The following is a 22,791-nucleotide window of genomic DNA, read 5'->3' as shown; positions in this document are numbered from 1 at the left end:
TTGAGGAAACTAAGTAATGTAGAAACTCCAACCCATGGTAGAGCAACAACTCACTACTATGTTTTATTCTATAGCCGCAGATCTGGTTTAAGGATAAGTTTGGGTCCAGGTGCAGCACACTGGCAATGACTTAATCATAACTTCAGCGGGCACAGAACAGCTCAGATCAATGCCGGGGCTAGAGGCCCTGTGAGTGTCTTTCAACAGCTCACAGAGGGAAGCAGTAAACTTCCGATAACCAATCCATACAAACAAAGTGTTCAGAGAGGGGAAGCGGATAGGTATAAACACCTCGCAGCAAACGCAGCAACACAGGAGGAGTCTCAGAACCATCCACAGGCAGGAGAACGGGTAAACTCACACCGATGTTTGGAGGAACAGTCCATGGGAGAGGCAGAGGGAGATCTTGGTGAGGGACAGAAGGCTGATGCGTTTACAAAGAAAGCAACAAGGGAGGGTGGTCAGATGCTGCATGTGTGTGTAATTAATCCAAGGGAACATGTTGAAGAGTGTCTCAGGAGATGGAAAGAACTATCGGGTAAAGAGGGGGTGAGCAGGTGAGGCTTATGTACTGGCTCATTGGTGATTGGGAGCAGCTGCATGCTCAGGTGAGATGAGGTGGGAGTGGCTGACAGGTAGAATGGTGCAGAGGCCGAGTGAGTGGACAAATACACATTTATAAAAAAGCAGAGGAGCAGAAGTGTGTTTAAACACCTGCCTATCTCTGGATATCCAGATCAGAATGTATCCATATTTTAACTGCATGTAAATGCTTTGAGTCAAGCAAGGTTTTATCAATAACACTGTCCATCTTTTTTTTGAAACACACAGAATTTAATTTCTGCTGCCAGGAGGCTCGCATTCAAAAAATAACGAAAGATGACATCGAGGCTGGCGGGGAAACATGGGAGTGATTCTCTTTGTTTCTCCACCCCCGATGAAAACCAACTCTAAGACGATCATAGACAAGTCAACCAGACAACATAGACCGAAGAGAATATGTTTACCACCGATGTATCCAAGTATAATTTTACATTATGTTTTTTTAAATCACTGCAGCACATACAGATTTCAGAAGCAGCTCCCGCTTCCGTTTCTTTAATGTAACATTTGTTTCCATTAATGTTTCCATAGCAATGCAAAACAGGTCTTCTATGTCATTGCTTCTGTGTCACAGCGGACGCCATGACGGAAATTTCTCTGACTTTGATAAATATTTATAAATATTAGAGGTAATCTTAGAACTCAACAAACAATAAAAAAGTAGGTTTGTCCATTTATGAATTAATTAAGATATTTTAGTGCCTAAATTCTACATATCACATATTTAAGTGTGTATATTTAAGGCCTTTCTCTTTTAATATACGAGATCTGAAAAAGTAGTGAAAGAAGTCTCTGTCATATTTTCCATAGCAACATTTATGTGTTGTTGAATTCGAACTGCTGCTTTCCAGCTTTTCTGTGCCTCGGTATAATTTGCAGCCTCCTAAAATATTAATGAGGATGAGGGTTGCCACAGTCATATTTCTAGTATTGATAAAAAGGTGGAAACAGTAAAAAGAAAACCAGACGCTCCAGAATTTAAGGCCGTCCTCGAGTGCAGATTAAAGGACGATGGGATCAGAAGATACACCCAGGAATTGTTCTGCTACAGTCTATTTTCTCTGCAGCAGTCTAGTTGTTCGGAGGATTTGGGGTCACCTCTATAATGATGAATTAAAGATTATTCACTTTCTTTTTTTCCTTTTATTTGATAGAGGCAGATTTCCACAGCACAGTGTACAGACATAAGATAGCTGTACGTGTCAAACAAAGACAGAATTCACCCAATAGACGCTGGAAACATTCACTGGTAACATGTCTGGAAAGAAATTTCAGCAATTCATTCAAAATATTTGTAAAAAAACTCAGCTCATCGAGCAGGTGCTTTGGACCTGAAAGGACAGAATGTGATTTTTTTGTTTGTTTTGGTCTAGTTTTGGCTGCTCCTATCTGGTTGTAAGCTGCCAACTGAGCCCTGAGAAAGGAAAGCCGCTGTGGTGGTAAGATAAGACTCCACCTGCCAGCCACGCTCATCCCTGTGTTTGTGTGTTTGAGTGTGTGTGTGTTTGTCTGATCTTCTGTGTATGTGTGTGTGTGTGTGTGTGTGTGTGTGTGTGTACTTGACACTTGCCATGATAAGTAGCTCTCGAGAACCCAACCGTAAAATCTGAGCAACACTAAACACCCGACAGAGATCCAGTCAAACAGCACGAAGTAAAAAACATGTTTATTTCAGAATGGAGGCTAATAAAAACAGGGGGAAAGGTTATTTCCTCTGCTGTTGGAACAGAAACACCAGACGCTCTCTATTGATTCTACATTAATTCGGCGGCTGCTGGCTGGCCGGAGGTCTGTGGAGGACCATTTCTCTTTGATATTGAGAGACCCTCTTACAATTTCAGGGTAAGTTTAAGATCATAACAAACATATTAAAAACTTTAAATTTGTATTTTTAGAATAAAAACCCAGCGTCTCATGAACAAAATGTTTGTGCATCTTCAGTTCTGTCATGTTTGATTAAATATCTCATATTTCAAAGAACTCAAAATCAAGGCAGAGTGCCTACAGGCCCTGTGAGGCGTTTTTGAATGGATATGAAACAGACTGAAATGAATACTGGTGTCTAGTTGACCGACAAAAGCAAAGCAGACCATCAGAGGTAAGACTGATCATTCCTGTATAATATGGTTAAGAGTTGCTACAAGGTGATTTACAGCACACTGAGGGAACATACTTCAGCTTACACTTCTCTCAGCAAATATTCACAATGACTAATCATTTTGACTGTTAAAAAAGCAGGAAGTGGTGTGCTAGTATAGTGTAGTAGTTGGTGAACACACCCCATGTATGGAGGGTAAAGTCCTCCAGGCATGTGTGCCATGCCTGGGTTCAAATCCTTCCCCACTTTCTCTGAGTTCTGACTCTATCCACTGTCCTATGAAAACACACCCAAAATAAAGCTTTAACACAACAGAACAGGGAGATTGTTGTTTTTGTTGCTGTCAGCAAACACTAGTCACTCATGTTAATGACAAAATCAGCAAAGACAAGAGGTACGACTTAGTTCTCAAGGCACCAAAATCCACACAAAATGAAAGTCTGTGGTTTTATTAAAATGTTTAAATTATGAGTCAGAATATTGTGAAGATGAGAAAACATTGCACAAATGTTGCGAGAGTAAACAAAAGCATGATGCTAGAAAGTAGGAGAGAAAATCTGTGGGTGTCACGATGATTTATAAATATGGACGTCATTATCTCATCACAATGGGAAACAAAAGCGGATATAAAGTCACATTATTGGTTAAACTTCTCATGAAGATAAGATAAAAAGTCATAATTAGGAGCCAACACATGAAATAGAGAAGTCAGAGTTTTTCTCCTCATTGACGCCATAAACTTGATTGTTTAATTGCAACAGTCTGCCATGATGGGAGGACTAACAACCTCTCCCTCCAGTCATTATAAGAGCAGTCTGTTCTCACATCCTCACTCCTCTGAGCAATAAACATCTGGCAGACAATTCAGAGTCCCTCAATGCAAATTTCACTGTTTTTAAAACTTGTTTGAAATTAAAAAAAAAAAATCTCACTCAAGGGTGTGTGGCTTGTGAAATAACGTCACAGTGTGCAGATGTCTCTTTAGTTCTGTCTATGTTTTATCCAGATAACAGATTTAAACCACAGATAGAACATGATTGTCTATCTCTGAGTTGTTGCTCACACAAGACTCAAATACATACAGAAAGAATAACAAAGCGTACTTTTCAGGAGGAGACAGTCCCTGCACTCTCACCCACACACACACACACACAACTTTATGTACTTACATGCAGCTGATGGAAACTGTTTGTTTCTGCAACTCTCCATTTTCTCACTCGTTCTGAGAAAACGGCAGGAAGTGTACAAGGAAGTGATGTTGCCTTGTCTTCTGCACGTGTGTGTCGCTGCGTTGTCGCCTGCCTCGACGAGAATTATGAACACTGCTGTCAGGGAATCAGAGGCTTTAAAGCAGGCTATACTGCGATGAGGTAGAGTGTGAATGGATGTTTGTTTTCAGGAAAGGAAGCAGGAACCACGCGCTTCAAGTCATGCCCGTGTCAGTGTGTGTGTCTGTGATCAGATGGTGCAACCATGACAAGAGCAGCACTGACTAAAATTCTCATCCTCGTGATCCTCGCCTTCATCGTCTGCCTCCCTGAGTTCTTCACATTGTACAGAGGTGGGTCGTCCACACAGATTCAGAAGGAGAACTGTAAGTGTGTTTCTCACCTCATGATCGTGTGTGTGTTCTCGTGAATGCTTCGCGATGATTTCACAACCGTTAGAGGCATAAAAAAATGGAAGAGCCAAGGCCAGTTTTTCCAATAAGGGCCATTCGAACTTTATATGAAAGGTCGCCTTTTAAAGAAGTGGGCTTTCTTTGCTTTCACTTCATCATGTTTCTACTCTTCCTCCCAAATATAGCTACATAACACTCTGACTGACTGCTTAGAAAATGTCTCTGTATGTAGCCTTGAAAAGCTTGTGCTCTTTTTGAGAGCATGTTGCTCTGGCCTTTGTGCTCCTGCACATGTTCCCCTTTAAATCTTCTGGAGTGCAACTCCTGTGAAACTGTTTTTGTTTGATACAAACTGGAGGCAACAGTTTCCATTTTCAGATTTCTTGACTTGACAGCATTTTGTTCTTTTTTTTTTTACTGTCAGCCTTCTCCTATGAGAAATCGTTCAGAACGTTCTGTTTTCTCTTGCTTCTCTCCTTGCTAGCATCAAAAGTGAACTTCCTCTGTCTACCATACCGACCCTGTGAGCGAGGGAATGAGGTGAAGAAGTTGGAAGATGGACAGATCGGGAATAATGACATTTTGAGAGAGGATAAATGTGACCCTTCACAGATTCCAGCACAAGAAAAGTGGGAGCAGGCCTGTGAACATGAGAGTCAAAGAAAGACAACAGACTCCAGGAAAGATGGTGAAAACCTAGAAAAGAACTGGTTCATGTGTGAAACGGATTTGGACATGTCAGAGTTACAGAGGAACATCTCATCCTCAGGTATATTTAAAGTTTTTTAAAAGGTTTATTTTTCCTTTCATTAGAGATGCCACAGTGGATTGAGTGAGAAATATGGATGTGAGTGAGTCGGGAAAGACGAACGCGTAAAGGAGCCCCAATTTGGATTCAAACCCAGACCTGACCCAGTGCTACCAGTTCCCCATATTGATAAACCTTTGTTCTTTGAAGCTACACTATGATATGACTCTGTGTCTGTCAGTCAACCAATCAGGTTGGGTCTGAGTCATCTCAGCATGTGGCTTTATTGAGATCAGAAGTGCTGCGTGTCAACGGACAAGACAAGCAACCGCTTGGAGCCGCAGGCCAAGCAGACAAGCCTCTGAGGGCCGACAATCTTTACACCAAAGCAGTGGTTTAAAATGTGCAAAGTTTGCAACAACAGTAGGAATCCTCCCTATGAGGTCCCCATCTAAATTCACTCACTCATAATGCTAGCGTCACGTTCCTCAAGCTTGCTAGCTAAGCTAATGACCTGTTACTGCACTAATTAATTAGTTAATTTATTCACATCATAATGGTGATGAACGCTGGTTAAAGGGGACTTCTGTGAATTTTTATAGGCACAGATTCACAGATACAGTAACCTGGAAACCTTGACTATATTTATCACAACCACGAACACTTTTATAAAATGTCATGACCTAATTCAGGTCAGATGGTTAAAAGACAAAAATAGTGTGATGTCAGTGTACGACACATCATTTGTCACAGGAAATGCTAAATGATAAAGTTTTGTTAAACCAATTGTTTAAAACCAATTTTTCAATTATTTCACATATTGTTTTAATTATCCTCCATCTTTGGAAGTTCAACTCAACACTAGATCTTCAAATGTAATAAAAAACTAGATACCCAGCATGCTGGAGGTAAATAGTATCCACATTATACCTGTTAACAGGGGCGCGTCCAGAGGAGTGGGCATGGGTAAGGCATGGGCCCCCTTTACAACCTGATTTGGTCACCACTGGTCTATTTGGTCTGTCTTACACAGGGCTGTCATTTTTGCATTTCTGTCTAACACAATACATTTTTTGGTAGAAGTTAAATATGACCTTGGAAAAGCAAAAAGCATCTTATTTTTGATTCCTTAAAAGTAGAGATTAGCCTCTCTGTTGTCTTCCTTTTTGGTTCTGAAAATGAAAAGCCCTGATAGTGATTATTGTTATTGCAGATCGTTAAAATTTAACTAGCTTCAGATCGTTTTCTATATGAACAGTTTAACATGAGAATTAAGCTTGCATAACAGTAAAATCTCTCTCTCTCTCTGTCCACAGGTTTGAAGGTACATTTTGAGGTGTCAGTGGAGTTTCAACTAAGACACCAAGAAACCTTGAATCTCACCTTGTACGGACACAATAACCTCAGCTCCTTACACCTCCACCCAGTGGAGGAAGCCGGGGAAGAGGACAAGGATCAAGATGAAGGACAGCTGAAGGCATCTTACTGCTGTCTCCCTGTTACGGCGAAGTCAAGATCAACCAATCAAAGTCGCTGTCTCCTCTGGCTCTCCAATCAAATCGTTTTGAATGAAACAGCAAAGGAAGATCTGCCAGGGAAATGGACAGAGAAAGGTCGGTGGGAAAAAGAAATTCTGTGTGGTCATTGTGGCTGTGGCTCTTTGTGTGAATGCAAACAGACACATTCTTTTACTTGACCTTACCTAACTCCCTTTATCCACGGTACATTTTCCCTGAGAAGCCACTGAGAGAACACAGCTGAACATTTTTAGGGAAACTATGTCCTCCTTTTAAGTTTTCGATTCTGGTGCTGGTGGTAGGTAGAGAAGGTGCAGTACTGTCGGCAGCTTTAAGACACCCAGACATGGCAAACAACAAACCAACAGGGGTTGCAGTAATGGAAGCGGGCAAGTAAAATGGTTCAGATATAACTGGGGGGGGGATGTCTCTAGTGTTTTGAATTTAGACTGTCGTACCCATTTTAAACACTAGGAGTCAAAGTTACATATTGCTCCTTTAAAATACATAAACTTCACATAAAATACATAAATAAACAGCCTGCCTGAAATTCAGTGGATTTTTTGCATTTCTGAAAAGACTGGTACAAAGAGAGAGAAGAAAAGAGAAGAGACAAAGAAATGATTCAATATTTTTCCATTTGGGGTGAAATATTTCATTCTCATTCACGCTCGTCTTGTCTCTCAGTCATTTTTCTCAATAGAACAAATATACCTCGGTTCTCCTCTTCTCGACTCTGGCCTTGACGTCCTCTCTCTGTACTGTGTGATGAGAGAGTTCATCTTTATCTAGTGTATCTTCAGGGCTGCATTGATTTTGGCTTGCACACTTTCAGGCTGACACTCCAACACTCCCCTAATTTACAAGCTACGACAAAGTCACATTTTCCAGTTGGAAAGGCTGTTAAAAGGAAAAGTGTTTTTGGGGCCAAATGTTTATTGCTGCTAAAATGTACTTTTCATTTATACCATTATGTCTTAATTTTCCTGTCTCATCTCTGGCATGCCTTTCTCTTTAAGGATTGATTCATAACACCTACTGTACATCCCTGAACAGATCTTTCCTTTGTGTTATTACTTTCAGATTTTACAATGAAAAGCGTTTCGTACGTGCTGAGATAAACCAATCACCCTAAAATAAATCTTAAAAACAATGATTGAAGTACAGTGGACAGTAAGACCATCACATATTGTGCGACCACAATAAGAAAAGGGTATCACAAACCTACTAAATCAGTACTTGACTCTGCCTGGAGGTGCAGGAAGGCTTGCTTCGGGGTAAGCCTAATCCCTGCAGCCATAACTGACCTGAACAGCAGGCCTCGCTGAGCCAGCCGGGTGTGTTTTTGTGTACTCATGTTGTTTTTCTCAGTGCTGTCACTATGTGTTGATTGCTATCAAACCTGTACACTGATGTGAAGAAGGATTTCCCATTTGGGACAATAAATTCTTAGTCTAAATAGAAATCTTCTTTCTTTTTGTTATACGTTATGTGAAGGAAACATTTTAAAGTTTTAAAGATGACACAACAAACAACTCAAAGAACTGTCAAGCTCAATAGTATCTCAAGAAAATTGGGTTTGACCTCTGACCTCGTAGACTCAAAGTAATCCTACTAGTTGACAAATTGGGCAGAGAAAAGTAAAGGTATTTGAACCTGGATTGTTTCTGGTCTAACATGTGTCTCTGTCCCCTCCCTCCCTCTCTCTCTCTCTCTCTCTCTCTCTCTCTCTCTCTCTCTCTCTCTCTCTCTCTCTCTCTCTCTCTCTCTCTCTCTCTCTCTCTCTCTCTCTCTCTCTCTCTCTCATCTCTCTCTCTCTCTCTCTCTCTCTCTCTCTCTCTCTCTCTCCTCTCTCTCTCTCTCTCTCTCTCTCTCTCTCTCTAGATGAGTGGCACTGTATGTTCAGGGTGCTCTGGCTGGCTCTGCTGGTTGTCTTCCTGCTCGCTGTGGTCTTTACTGTGCTCGGAGAATTCTACTGGAGGAAATGCAATTGCAGTAGGACACAAAAAAAAAATCCAACTAAACAAAACACATACACAGCAGATGATTCAATTGATTGGATTATCTGGAAAAAATGTTTCTTTTTTTTTTTCATCAGAAAAGCTGAAGAGACGGTTGTTGGTTTCCACTTCACCGGCCAGCAGTTAAACGGTGAATTTACTTTTCATTTCCAAACAAAAACTTCACATTCTACCTCATTTTTCCTTTGGTCTCTTTTTACAGTAGAGAGATGATGACTGACATTTTCAATGCACATGTTTGACATTGACATTTGACATTCATTTCTATTTTATTCTATTTTCATCATTTCATTCCTGAAAAAAAAGGAAAAAAAGAAACTGGATTGAAAGTGTTTATGATTTTCTTTCAGACCTGGCCTTTTATTCAAGGAAGGTCTGTTTTTTTTCTCTCCTTTAAAAAATGTTTTCTGCACATTAAGAGTTATAACATATTTTTGGGCCAGTGTGCTGTACTTCTTTATGAAATACCATAACGCTTCAAACAAAAACCCACCCCACTTAAAGGACCAGTTCTGTTTACTGGCCTGGTGTTGCCAAACGTTTAAATTATAATAAATAAAGGCAGGTCTGAATTAAAGGCTCCTCTAAATTTAATGTTGATTAAATGAGGATAAATAAGGACAGAATGTCGTACTAAGAACGACCCAATCAGTGATTTTTAATTTAAAAACGTTTACACATATTCTTTCTGCTGTGAAAGATGAATGTTATAGTCTCTGAATGCAACAAGTTGTGTTTGTAATTAAAGGCCGGTCTTGTTTTAATGCCTGTCCCAATAGAGTCAGGGTTCTTTTATAGACTCAGGTAAATAAAAGCCTGTACAGGCCTTATATAATGTTCGTTTCTAATGATTCTTCAAACAGATGGTGAGACACAAACAGAAGACGTGACTCACAAAGGTGACTGATGTTTTCTAAATAATTCCATCACTTTACATTTTGGACAATTTAAGATTATTGAGCATGATTTCAAGTTCAGTCAAAAACCGATGCCCTTCTCTTGTCTCAAAGGGATGATCCTGCAACCATACGGATCGCACTCCTGCTCAGGTAAGTTTATAAATACACACACACTCTGTCTGTATTCAAATCTTTTCATAAAGCTGTGTTTAAGAGCTTTGACAACTTTTCTATGGACAGGACTTTCAGCCATCCAAGAGGTCGACACTCAAGGTAAAGACTCAAACAGATTTGAGCTAATACAGAGATCTTCTTGATAATGTCTTCCTGTGACTCTCTGAATAAACACTAATCTAAATAATTATTTATTCAGATGATATAGAAACTCTGCTGGATGGAAATGTCGACAACATCTATATAGGTAACTTAAAGACAAACAGGAAGTGCTTGGATCTTGGTAAAAGCTACAATACACAATCAGCATTGTTATACACTTATTAGGTGGCACAAAAAAAGATCAAAAAATTTTCTCCAGATCCACTTTTTAAGATTCTGGTTGAAGTTGTCTTTAGGTCCTGACAGAAAATAATAACTCATGTACTCTGAAAACAAAGAAAATCTGTCATCTTTAGCAGCTGTTAGCCTGTAAAAACTTCAACCAATGTCTGCCACGAGGTACCAATCTGATGAACCAATCACAGCCTCCCTGCTCATTTTCGACCACTTGTGTGCGTTTATTCTGTGAGTTTACTTACCGCTGAATGAGATACGAGGCAACGTAGCATTTACAAAATGCAAGCGATGAGCTGAGGTCCGTTTCTGTATGTAAGTGAGAGTATCACATCATAAAGCTAATTCATTAGGCTACATTTCAATGTTTTCTGATGTGAACTAGTTTTATTGTAAATTACTATTATTACCAAAAAAACAGCTAAGAAAATTAAAGTTCACTCATGACAAGTTTTAACCTCTGAGGTCAAAGCTGTCATTTACCACATAACAGGTTGTGTTACATTATCAACTCTAAAAAATAGAACAGTTCGACAAAGTAACTTACTCGTCTCGTCAGCCATCCGGTGATAAGCTCTTTTCTATCTCACTGAAAGGTTCTGTCCGTACCAATCCTCCCAGAAGAAGAATCCTTGATGCTTTATGTATAAACTTTAGTGAAACAAATTCTGTTAGCTCACCCGGCTAACGCGGGCGCTGCCATCTTGTTCTGGTATGTCGACCAATGAGAGGCTGAATATCTGTGATCAGCTCACATATATGGGCCAATGGGAAGCCAGTGCAGCCTGAAACAGAGTCCCAGCATGCTCTACGCAAAGAAATAAAAAAGGAAACTGATTTTAATGGATTCATCCGAACCCGCCTAATCGAGTATCCATACATCTGTGCTGTAAATACTGTGTAGATTTCCCACGGATTTCCCTTGAATTTCCCTCGGGATCAATAAAGTATCTATCTATCTATCTATCTATCTAGATTGTCCTTTACATTGAATAAATACTTTCACACAATAAATGGCTAGGGGTTTTGATCTGTGGTATCTGCAGTGTTTATTTCACTTTCCCGGTCACTGGCACATAAGAGAACACATTTTGGACCGAACCAAAATGTGACCGAACATATACCGGTCACATTTTGTCTTCCTGTTTTTCTTTTCTTTTGTATTGAGGGTGTAATAACTGTTAAAGACTTGATCTGACATCCTTGTAGGTTAGAAATACTGATTCCCCAGGTTGTGCATAAAAATAGAGATGCCCACTTCAGTCCGCTCGTTTATTTTTAAAATCTTGTTTCTTTGTAGAAAATCTGCATCATCGAGGCCATCCATCCACTTCCTCCTTCACAGAGGAGCAGAGCTGGTGACAGAGCAGAAGAGCTGCAAACGAGCAGTGACGTAAAAGAAGTATGACTTCTTCAACATCCTGCCACCTGTGTGTGGGAAATAAAAAAAACACCTGACACGATTATGGTTATACTTCTTTATTTTTTCGACATCTCTGTCTCAAACATGTTAAGGCTGTTTTACATATGTATATATGAGTGAAGGGACCAAACCTTATACATGACTTGGCTTCTAAACATCATAAACTACATAAAATTACAATTATTTATTTTTTTAAGGCATTTGCAACGCAGTCAAGCTGTCTACAGTTCATATGATATCCTGCCTGCATACATCAGAGGAGGGAAAAGTAAAGAAAAGTCTCGACTCCTCCAGAGATCTTAGTAATGATGGGCTGGAAGCGAGGAGCTAATTTTACATAAGATAAATTTATTTCAAATAAATCACACTCACTGTGATGATCTTTGGACTGCTGCTCAAAACTCAACATGTCATACAAGAGAAGAAAAAAACGATGTGCAGGCCAGAATCAATTGTGAACAATGGCTTCCATTCACACTGTTTGAATGACTTTTAAACAGGTTTTTGTTTCTTATTTAATGAGCCAGAAGGCTCGTTGTTTTTCTATTTCCCCGGTGAACACCAAAGCAATGAAGGAAACTCCCCAAAAAGCCAGAATAAATATTTTAAATGTAGCAGCACACAAGATAATCAGAGATAAATTAACTAATATAAAACGATACAATCTGCAATGTTCAAAAAAAAATGAAGAAGTGAGAATTATTATTTTCTTATATGTGTTAATATGCCGTCACTTTTTCTTTCATATTAAACTGGATTATAGTGACATAACAGGTAGTGTTACCACACAGAATTTAACATAACAATCAAACAGTCATGATCTCTTGAACTCTTAAATGTTGTCTTTAAACATATCAGAGAAACAGACCGCTCACTAGTGTTAGTCAACTCTCCTAATGTTTGAATCACAACGGACCACGAGGAGTGCAAAGAAAGCTTAATATACATCAACAACGCTAAATCCCTTCAAACACATTCAGCTCTTCAGTAAGTTTTGTTTTTGGTTCAGCTTTTTTTTTACGATGATAAAGAAACAAACTCTGTTTGGTTCGTCAGAGAAGAATATGTTAGCACTAATAAACAGAATCAAAAAACACTCAGAGATAGGACGTTAAAGAGACACGTGTGAAATGTGCACGTGTGTCAGTTCTACATGTACCTGTCTGTTAAAGTGTTACCTAGCACAGTATAGTTAATATAATGTTTAAAACATCATGGCACTTGTAGTTTAAAGCACTTCATTTTTTATAATCTATTATCTTTACTGTACAATAATAGGTACATTAAGACAAGCAGGTGAGCAGGTGTGTGTGTGTGTGTGTGTGTGTGTGTGTGTGTGTGTTAATGCTGCGTTTGTGTGCTGGGCTCTGTGTCGGGCTGACTGTGTTGGCTCTGGATGTGGGAGATCTGCAGGACAGGAAGCAGCAGCTGAAATGCATTCTGGATGTAGTTTGTGCTATTGGAGCCCTGCAGACAAGAAAAACAAGAAAACATCATCCAATCAGCTCGCTGATCCACTGCAGCTGGATTTCTAGTGTCATGAGGGTTGGGCACTTAGTATGCACGACGTGTAAATAAAAAACAATCATTCATCATCATCATCATTCCCAATCCGAATAAGATTGTTGTCCGTTCATCCAATACATGTTACTCTGACATGGCTACACTATCACTAACTTCATTCAACATAACGTTGACAGAGGCGCAGTATGGGCAAGAAAATGATAGGGGTCCTAAAAGAAGTTATTATTAACCTGTCATCATAAATGAAAACAGTAACATCCAGGTGGCCGTGTATTGCTCAGCTTTTAATGTTATTTTTCCCATGATGCATTGTGGTGAGAGCATCTGTGCACGGTCGACGCGGGCTGTGCCTGCCTGCATCCCCTGTATGTTGATTAACAGACAAAATAATCTGAGGTGAAATCTGTGCCTCTCACCTCCAGCTGCACACTGTCTATGAGCGGAGTCAGCTCCTCTGCCTTCCTCTGACCCTGAGAGAGACAAAGAAGAAGCAGCAGCAGTGAGTAAAGATGTGATCGATTAGAATCAAGAAGACAAACAAACTAACCTCACTGTCCGCAGGACAATTAACAAGAGGCGTGTTTATATGTTCAGTTTTCTTTTGAAAGGAAAACAAACTAAATAAAAAGAGTAATATTAATAAGCTACGTCCTCTGTGTCCTCCATTATAAACCAAGATTGTTGATCTTTGAGCGACATCATTTGATGAAAGAACATTTCCCTGATCATTATAATTATTATTATTGAAGGCCATGCTGTTGCTTTCTTACCAACAAGGCACTTAAAGCTCCAGTTAGCGCTCCACTGTCGACAACGTGGCAACCTTTGTCTTTGCTGATTTTGTTCTGTACATGCCAAAGTATTGTTTTCTGACTAAATGTCTTTTTACCAATTATGCCTTTAAACAACCCTTCTTTAAGGGGTTTGTTCATCTCCCTTTTAAAACAGACTATGTTGGACTATGAAGGGGTTAAAACCACCTACGCCTTGCTAATAAAATTTGAAAACAATATTGAACTGTTTATTCAATCCCACAGACTCACCAGAGGAAGATTTTTGTATAACAACACAGAAGAAAAATAGTCCCAAACATATAAATAAATGAGTTTAAATAAATCTTGTTTTTATGCTTTTGTATGTTTTCAGAGGGACTTGGTGAGCTGACAGGCTCAGGGATGAGCTCCAACACGGGGTGGAGAAGTCACAGGGTATTGTAGCAGATGAATACATTCCTGCTTTAAAACCCTTCATGGGAAAAAAGAAATTACACCAGCGTTATCCTTTAACACGACCACAATTCACACAAACACAATCCTCCTCACCTACCCCAACAAAGAGCAGCGTGTCAGAGAACTTCTTGGCCAAACACTGCACCTCCTTACACATGGCACACGTCAACCTGAGATTCAAAATGAGATTTGAATTCTGTCATGTGCAAGCCCATCTCACACACACACACACACACACAGGCACACACACACACACACACACACACACACAGGCACACACACACACACACACAGGCACACACACACACACACACACACACACAGGCACACAGGCACACACACACAGGCACACACACACACACACACACACACACAGGCACACACACACACACACAGGCACACACACACACACAGGCACACAGGCACACACACACAGGCACACAGGCACACAGGCACACACACACACACAGGCACACACACACACACACAGGCACACACACACACACGCACACAGGCACACAGGCACACACACACACACACACACAGGCACACAGGCACACACAGGCACACACACACACACACACACACACACACACGCACACAGGCACACAGGCACACACACACACAGGCACACACACAGGCACACACACAGGCACACACACACACACACAGGCACACACACACACACACACACACACACACACACACACACACACACACACACACACACACACACACACACACACACACACACACACACACACACACACACACACACACACACACACACACACACACACACACACCTGGTGAGGATGTGCGCCTGGTCTCTGGCTGGTTTCTCCAGCTCCTGACCGTGGAGGATGAGCTCTGCCACCTTGTGGAGCTGCTCGATACTGCGAGCTGTCACTTCTGCCAAACTGCTCACTGAGGACAGGTAGACCGTCTGCAGAGAGGGAGAGGAACACACACACACCATACATTATACACACATACAGCATACACTATATTGAACCAAAGTAGAACTAGTGAAGGATAAGGATGCTTCATTTAAAAATGGATTTGAATCACGTGACGTTGAGATGACCTCACCTCCACGGATCTGGGGTCCTCCTCTTTCTCCTTCCTTTCCTTGTCTTCTCCGTTCATCTCCTCCCCCCTGCTGATCTCCTCCTTTTGCTCTTCTCCTTCTTGCTTCTCCTTCTCCCCCTTTTCAGTCTCTTCAGGTGAGGCTTCTCCTCCCTGCAGGTCCTGCGTTTCCCTGCCAACTGTCTCCGTAGTGACAGTCTGTTCCACCTCACTCACCCAATCATGGGCCCTCCTGCGAGCCTGGAGATGCATAATTACCACCCATCAGCTCTGCTCGGTGAGAGATCGCCATCCAGATGTATGCTAATTAGATGCATGTACACGATTATATGCTAATGTCGGTTTCTATATGTGAATTTGAATATTCAGAAGCACTTCAAAGGTGGTAACTTATATATTACTTTGAGACAGCAGCAGAAGGGAGCAGCTGTATGAAAAGTAGCGTGTATATGAGGAGAGAAAACAAAGAAAGTCTTCACTGTGTGGACATTTTGCAGGATTTATTTTGGGATTTGATTAGCGGGGTTTTAAGTTAAAGGTCACATATTAGGCAAAACACACAATGTAATAATTATAACACTAATATGCATCTCCAGTCTGTCTACAAACCCCCCAATGACGAGAAAAGTCCTCTCCGTCTTTTTTCTACTTCACTTTTCAGAAAATGTGTCAAGAAGCCAGGCCGTTTGGAGATTTTCCCTTCATGACATCACAAAGGGCAGTAACCCCTCCCCCAGCTAGGTGTTTGTTCTGCCTGCCTTCTCACCGTTAACAACAGGGTATGGAGTGAGAATGCACCCGAGTCCTTCCAGAGAGGGGACGTGGTCAGACACATTCACATTTAAAGCTACAGGCACACAAACAGCCTGTTCTGAGCAGGGCTGAAATAGAGGGGGTTTATAGTCATGATCAAATACAGGATCAGAGTGGATTTAGAGAAGATGCCGTCCCTCCTGTTAGCTCAAAGATCAAAATGCTCTAAACCCCGTTAACCCTGTGATCCTCCCTCTTCACCCTGAAGAGGCAGAGAGAGCTGTGCTGTGTATTTATGAACACCTGTGCACCAGATGAAACTCCCCTGGACAAATCATCCTTTGTAACTTCAGATTTGTAGCACAGGTGTTTGGGTGAGTGAAAAAGGTAAGGTGTGTGTGTGTGTGACTCACCTTGTTCAGTTTGTCTGGAGTTGCAGCAACATGAAGCTCAAACAGCAGCTCTGTGAGAATGCTTACAAACTCCTCGCCGTCCGCTGCTACGAGTTACAGACACACACACACACACACACACACACACACACGTCAGCTTAACTAAGTTCAGACTGCTTATGTTGAAGCCAAACATGCACAAACGATGGAAGCAGGTTCGTTCAGCATGCACTGTTTCTCCCCATGCTGAGATCTTAATTACAACATTCTCGTTGAGCTTCAGCGAGCAGCGCACCAGAGATTTACTGCACTTCTCCATTTTATTTTCATGCCAAATTAATTGTTAACTCGAGCACATCATTTATGGTTAGAGCTTCATGTCTGCAGCAAGAATGCAAATTCATCATGTTGATCTGGCAGATTTTTTTTTGTTGCGTTTGTTCTGAATCTGTGATGTCATGTGAACGTATCAGTGGCCCCTGAACACCAACACTGGACCAGACGCAGCGTTCAATTCCCAGAGGAAAGAGAGAAATCTGTGATCTTGCGAGCTCTTTACTGCAGGTACCCCCCCCCTCTCTGAATGTGCTTTGGTAGAACATTTTAACAGCTACTACTAAAAGACCCAAATATTGAAAAATATGATTTATATATGGATTTATTTTTGGGAGGCCTGTCTGGCTTTTGTCTACGTGTGGGAAATACTGATGAGCTTAAACTAATTTGCAAACGTTACTGTTTGACTTTGTTTTATAGCCTAACTTGATCCATAGTAGAAAGCTAACGCTAGTTAAAGAACGGAAGTAAGTCATTTTTTCGTGTTGCATTTCTTGTCAATTTCACATTTTTCACAGGCTGCTGTCTGCAACATAGACAGACAAGGGATCTGATCTCATCTGATCCCAGAGCTGGAATACGAACACGTCAACACGTGTTTAATTTATCAAGACTGAAAGTAAAGACTGAGAAATGTCACTTCTGTTTGTGACTCTGTGACGCAGTACCACGATTAATATCTGGATATGAAAATTTAAAGAGAGATCTGATCCAGTGTCGGTGCTCAGGGACCTCCTCTACCTCCAGGATGTTTGCACTCACTCACATAGAGGGGTAGAACAGTGTAATTGTGAACTTAGATCACCGTTATCCTTCGTCTGTCCTTCGTCTTCTCCTTCTTTTTCCTTTTCCCCTCCTTCCTCCTCTTCCTCCGCTCGCTTAATGAAGATATCCTTGATAAAAATCAGCTCCTTCTTCACCTCGTCCTGTTCATCTTCTGTCAGGGAGGAGAGGAAGGCCTGGACCTACGATGGACAGAAAGTGTAAGACTTGAGTGACACGAATCTCATTTAAAAAAAAAAAAAAAAAAGGTTTTGAAAAATGTCCAGATCTGATCCCCGATCTTTTGTTGCCTACCTTTCCCTCGCTCTCATTGGACAGGATCTCCAGAGCCTCAAGGTGAGACAGGCCCTGGTAGTCGTCAAACAGAATACCGTAGTGAGCTGTGTGCTCACTCATTGGCTGGTCACTCAGACGTGCGCGCTCCTTCTCTTTTGCTTCCTTCAACATCTAAAGAAAAAAATCACATGAAAGCAGTGAATAACACAGCTACAGCGATCACATGTAGAGAAGTGACAGAATGAGTTATTATCACTGAGCAACAATAATGAAGGTACTGGAAATGGTAAAGTATTGATAAGGCTGCAGTTTGACAGGAAGTGAGGGTTTGTGTGTCGGCCTGCCTGGCTCAGTGACGCGGTCTTCTTCATCAGGGTCTTGGTCTTTTTGAAACCCGGGTCGCTCTCGGCAAGAACGGTCATTGTCTTCTTTCCGATGAACTCCAAGGCATCCAAACCTCCACTGATCACAGACTTACCCTTGGAGAAGGAGAGAGAGAGAGAGTCAGCGCACCACCACAGAGATTAGGAATAAAACTGATGAAAAGGTTATAAAAAAAATATACTGCCAAGCACAACACTTAAATATTCAAAGTCACAATTCTGGGCTTGTGAGTTGTTTTCAGGTTCATGTGCTTGTGATCACCTTTCTGGTATAATATCAACATATTTTATTTATTTCATATGACGACTCTGGAGGTCATACGGAGGGCTAAACAATAGGCATGGGAGGAAAGTGATCTTTACTGGCAGGTGAAGGACAGTTTGTGTGTGGACTCACTGTGTTCTGCACCGCGTGTGTGATAGAAGAGAAGACGCCCCTGCCAGGAGCTGCAGCGCTGCCAGACGTCTCTGCAGAGCTGGACAGGTCAGTGTCTCCACTCTCTCCTCCTCCTCCTCCTCCTTCCTCTCTCTTCCCCTCTGCTCCCTCCCCCTCCTCCCCCTCCCCCTCCTCCTCTCGTGCCTCCTCTCCCACTGAGGTCCTGTTGAGACGCAGAGCCTCCCCTGCCTTCACCTTCACTGAGGTCAAGCTCTGCCCTACACACACACACACACACACGCACACGCACACACACACACACACACACACACACACACACACACACACACACACACACACACACACACACACACACACACACACACACACACACAAAGGTCAATGCGATCAGGAGGAATGGAGGAGTAATTGTGAGGTGGTGAATAGAAAACATCGAGAGGAGACTCACCCACTGAGGAGGTGGCGCTGCTCAGGAGAGATTTCCCCCATGAACCCCAACCTCCCCATCCTTTCTCCTTCTCCTGCAGGGACCTCTGCACACACACAGAACACACACTTACACTTCAGGGCCTAGTTGGATTGCATTGTAAGGATTAAAACTTACAGAAGCATCCAATAATACCAACTCTTATTATCACATAACACATTGATTTATGTCAGTGGTCGACCGATTGTCAGCCTGGACAATAATCGTTAGCTGATTGTGTTTTCCAAACGCCGATGTCCTGTTTCTGATTGGCTAGACACCATACGACTAATATCCAATCAACACTGAAGCCTGTGTGCCACTGACACGCACTGAGACGAGAACAGCCGGGAGCAGGACGAGGCTCTCTGGATGAACGCCGCTCCGAAATGAGAAAAAACTTTCAGTCATTCCTTTTGTTCGTGCCTCTATTTTACTCTCATCATATCACGGTTTAACATTCTGGTGTTGTGAGATCCTTACGACTCACTTTAAAGAACTAATGCCACAAACCTCTTCATTTTCCTCTGCAGCCTCTGCGTCAGCCTCCAGGCTCACTGGTTGGTCACATTCAGTCACCTGACCATCAGTCACAGCCTCTGGTTGGTCAGCCAGACCCTGCGAGGTTTTATCCTCAGAGTCCTCTGCGGACGTCTCCTCGACGGGCTGTGGCGGGACGACACTCTCAGGGGTCAGAGCGGACTGCAGAGGGGCCGAGGGTGGAGTGAGGGACGCTGGGACATCCTGGGTGGCGTCAGGGTCGGTGAGAGGGGGCTGGACAGGTGGAGGTGTGATGTCAACCAAGAGGTCCGTGTCGGAGCAGGTGGCCTGTGACATCGTGATCTGGAAGAGGAGAGACCTGTGATTTCAGTTTGATTAAACGCTGCTAACACACGCTTCAATATTTAACATTTTAACTATCAAGGATCAAAACAAATTTGTTGTCACTCTGAAAATGTAACTTATCCCTCTGTGTCGCTGCCTTGTCTGATGATTACCACTTCACAACATGCTTTAAAGAAAGCTGCAACATGGGACTATTTTATTCATTATTCGCTCCATAAAGTTCCAGTGAAGATTTTAAATGCCCAAAACAAGTTTCCTCTCTTCCATTGTATTAACTAGTGAGAGAATAAGAGACCAAAAGACCAAAGAGTCTCACATTAAAGCCAGACAATATACTGTATGTGTCTGTTTCATCTAATGCACTGACAGTATATGTTGTTTGTTTCGTGTAACCTGCCAAGGGACCAAAGATGGAAATCAGTGTATGGCTACAATCTGCCTTATTTACATGTTTATGTTCATTAATGTGCACCGTCCCTTTTTAAAATAAATAAATATGACTGTTTGACATTATCGTTCTTGAATATTGACTTAATTGTTCTTTTACAAAGGGAAATATTAATGATGATGTCTTTGAACCAATATTTCATTTCTTATAAATGTAGAAAAACACTCGTCGTCAGTGTGCTCCAACTTTTGAGAACAGCTCAAAGTTTAAATGTTAAATAATTCTTTATAATCATTTTTTTTAAATGCTCTTTGAATAAGATTTTAATGTTATGCTAAGTGACATATGATATATGTTGTTGTTGTCGTCGTTGAATTGGTGCAATTAGTTGCTCCTACATTTAGAACGTTACATTTTCTACAACTTTTACTTGGAAAAACCTCAAATCTGATGATGAAACTCATTTAAATCCTTCGTGATGAAGAGTCTTGAATCCAGACTTTCTGTATGCAGCTGAACAAGCTGATGATTTTATTATTATTTAATGTGTATGTGTTTGAGTGTTTTTAAACCTGTGTGTTGCTGCTATTCTTGGCAAGTTCTCCTTAAACACGAGATATTTGTATCTCACTGGGATTACCTGGATAAATAAAGGTGACATAAAAAGATGTATTTTACTGCTTTAAATCTGATTTTAAAGTAGTGAGTTATATTTTTGTAAGACTTTAATCAAAACGAGTAATTTGAAGTTTTTCCTGAAAGTAGTGCATCTTTATTAATAATTAATTTCCCTACAGTTTCAGAGGACGTCACCAATCTCCATGAAACGCATTTATAACTGCAATACCCAAATGAGTTTGTTTGCATGACATGCAAAATGTGAGGCTCACGTCGTCTGTTCTGGTCTCATTGTTAAATGTCGCCATCTAGTGGTCAGTAATTGCACCTGCAAACACATCGTATGTGTCATTCTAATGTTTTCTATTATTAAGTTTGCTGCAGGCTATTTCCTGGAAACAAAACGTAAGTCAGCAAAGCTTTATTATCTCTGACAAAATGTTTGTTTGAAGAATTTATAAATAACCCAGTATCATCAGTACAACGTTTGTCCAGAATAATAAAATAAAAATAAAGCGAAAATAAAGCACAAAAAGTAGCCTATACAGTGTCACTATGATCCTGTGTCTAATTGGTGGGTTGTTGTAATTTAATTATAACCTCTATTCCATCCATGAACTTTAAAAACAGAAGCTTGTAACTCATTCAAACTGTTTAACATTAAAATAATCACACACATCATATAACGAGTTCATAAAAAACCCCTTCAGTGTATGTTGACATTTTTTGACAACATGCAGAACATGTTAAGCAAAAAAAAAAAAAAAGAAAGAAACACTGAATAACACCACTGTTGTGTTTGAGAGCCGATATCACAATTAAACTATTATTCATGCAGGACTGTCATCTTCAAAAACGACTCATATAAACTCAGTTTCAACACTGCAGCCATTTCGATCAACTCAATCACGAGATCTCAGTGAAGAGACGCGTCTGTTCCAGTGGTTTGCAATAAAAAAGAAAGTTTTAAAAAGCTAAAAGAGAGGTTTGTGTTTGTGTAAGTGACAGTGTAGCTCACCCGTTTGGTGCCAGCCAGCAGCTCCTCTTCCGCCCCGCCACGTCGGCAGGCCGCTCGGTGACTGAACCAAAGAGTGAAGTCAAGAGAAGTCACTGCAGCGAGGACGGCTGTTTTTATTATTATCATTTTATTTTACCTGTCTGTAGGTTTCCTCTCTTTGCAACAAGGACGCAACAAATTGAATAAATCCTGACTGTACAAAAAAAATCAAAAGAGAAGGAGCATTTATTTGTTTTTGACTTTGTAAGTTTATTTCATTCATTGGACAAACTATAGGTACAATTAAATGTAAAAATCAAATCTTGGATGACAGGGAACAGAAAGAAGAAGCCTCCATTATATAATCTGCCTCATTTTTCAAAAGACATTAATAAACATTAAACAACATTTTAAATTAAAGTTAAAATAGATTACAATACCTGCAGGCCATCACAGACACTCACTCGAAGATTAATTAAAACAATTCATTTTTCCTCAGTACAAAACATTATTCTTAAACCTACCTAATAGTCTTGACCTGTAGTTATATATAGGCTACTCTTTGTCTCATTCAAAAGTTGTTTTTTTCCACATCTGAAATAAATTGGAGTTAAAAACTTCAGTTATTGCAGTACTGTGCTTTCTTGTTTGTATCATCATTAAACTTTTACAAACTGAAACTGAGTTTCCACTTTTTTTTATTTTATTTATAGGGCTATTTTTCTTTCTTACACAAAAGACAAAACACTTAAAAATACACCACTTAAAAATACAACAGAAATATACAAACTGATTACATAGGACAGTAAACAATACAAACTACAATAATGGACAACAGACAAGAAAAGATTGAACAATATTCCAATAAGAAGAA

At 40.8% G+C, this 22,791-nt stretch overlaps 2 protein-coding genes across 4 annotated transcripts; one reads left to right on the top strand and one right to left on the bottom strand.

The window, feature by feature from the left end:
* The first annotated feature begins 656 nt into the window (after positions 1-656).
* On the top strand, positions 657-11,480 carry LOC306820497 (uncharacterized protein). Its single transcript, XM_079338352.1, has 13 exons — positions 657-744; positions 1,758-1,852; positions 1,977-2,042; positions 4,101-4,262; positions 4,807-5,091; positions 6,387-6,683; positions 8,472-8,582; positions 8,686-8,738; positions 9,472-9,507; positions 9,619-9,657; positions 9,748-9,780; positions 9,881-9,928; positions 11,318-11,480. Exons 7-13 carry the CDS (start codon positions 8,572-8,574, stop codon positions 11,377-11,379), a joined length of 282 nt encoding a protein of 93 aa, XP_079194478.1. The 5' UTR covers positions 657-744; positions 1,758-1,852; positions 1,977-2,042; positions 4,101-4,262; positions 4,807-5,091; positions 6,387-6,683; positions 8,472-8,571; the 3' UTR covers positions 11,380-11,480.
* On the bottom strand, positions 11,481-22,021 carry fam114a1 (family with sequence similarity 114 member A1). 3 transcript variants are annotated; one of them, XM_079338346.1, is made up of 13 exons: positions 21,939-22,021; positions 19,582-19,911; positions 19,051-19,135; positions 18,603-18,859; positions 18,167-18,301; positions 17,841-17,993; positions 17,530-17,728; positions 16,449-16,531; positions 15,286-15,522; positions 15,000-15,139; positions 14,291-14,363; positions 13,381-13,434; positions 11,481-12,907 (listed from the first exon to the last, which is right to left on the bottom strand). In XM_079338346.1, exons 2-13 carry the CDS (start codon positions 19,903-19,905, stop codon positions 12,782-12,784), a joined length of 1,866 nt encoding a protein of 621 aa, XP_079194472.1. In that variant the 5' UTR covers positions 19,906-19,911; positions 21,939-22,021; the 3' UTR covers positions 11,481-12,781. The 3 variants fall into 3 exon arrangements, with proteins under 3 accessions (XP_079194472.1, XP_079194473.1, XP_079194474.1); XM_079338347.1 differs by having other exon boundaries at positions 16,449-16,534; positions 17,569-17,728; XM_079338348.1 differs by having other exon boundaries at positions 17,569-17,728.
* Positions 22,022-22,791: the final 770 nt, after the last annotated feature.

This window comes from Symphodus melops (genome assembly GCF_947650265.1).
Source record: "Symphodus melops genome assembly, chromosome: 2".
Taxonomy (NCBI): Eukaryota; Metazoa; Chordata; class Actinopteri; order Labriformes; family Labridae; genus Symphodus; species Symphodus melops.
The sequence above is the reverse complement of the archived record's forward strand: the minus strand, read 5'-3'. Positions and strand labels throughout refer to the sequence as shown.

What these genes read in the sequence shown, in the direction of transcription:
- LOC306820497 (XM_079338352.1), top strand. An exon ending in AGAAGACGTGACTCACAAAG is followed by an intron (nt 9,508 to 9,618) that starts GTGACTGATGTT and finishes CTTGTCTCAAAG; the next exon opens with GGATGATCCTGCAACCATAC. An exon ending in TGTCGACAACATCTATATAG is followed by an intron (nt 9,929 to 11,317) that starts GTAACTTAAAGA and finishes GTTTCTTTGTAG; the next exon opens with AAAATCTGCATCATCGAGGC.
- fam114a1 (XM_079338346.1), bottom strand. Translation starts at nt 19,905, where the DNA reads ATGTCACAGGCCACCTGCTCCGACACGGACCTCTTGGTTGACATCACA. An exon ending in ACACTGTTCTACCCCTCTAT is followed by an intron (nt 16,532 to 17,529) that starts GTGAGTGAGTGC and finishes AACTCGTAGCAG; the next exon opens with CGGACGGCGAGGAGTTTGTA. An exon ending in CTCCAGACAAACTGAACAAG is followed by an intron (nt 15,523 to 16,448) that starts GTGAGTCACACA and finishes ATGCATCTCCAG; the next exon opens with GCTCGCAGGAGGGCCCATGA.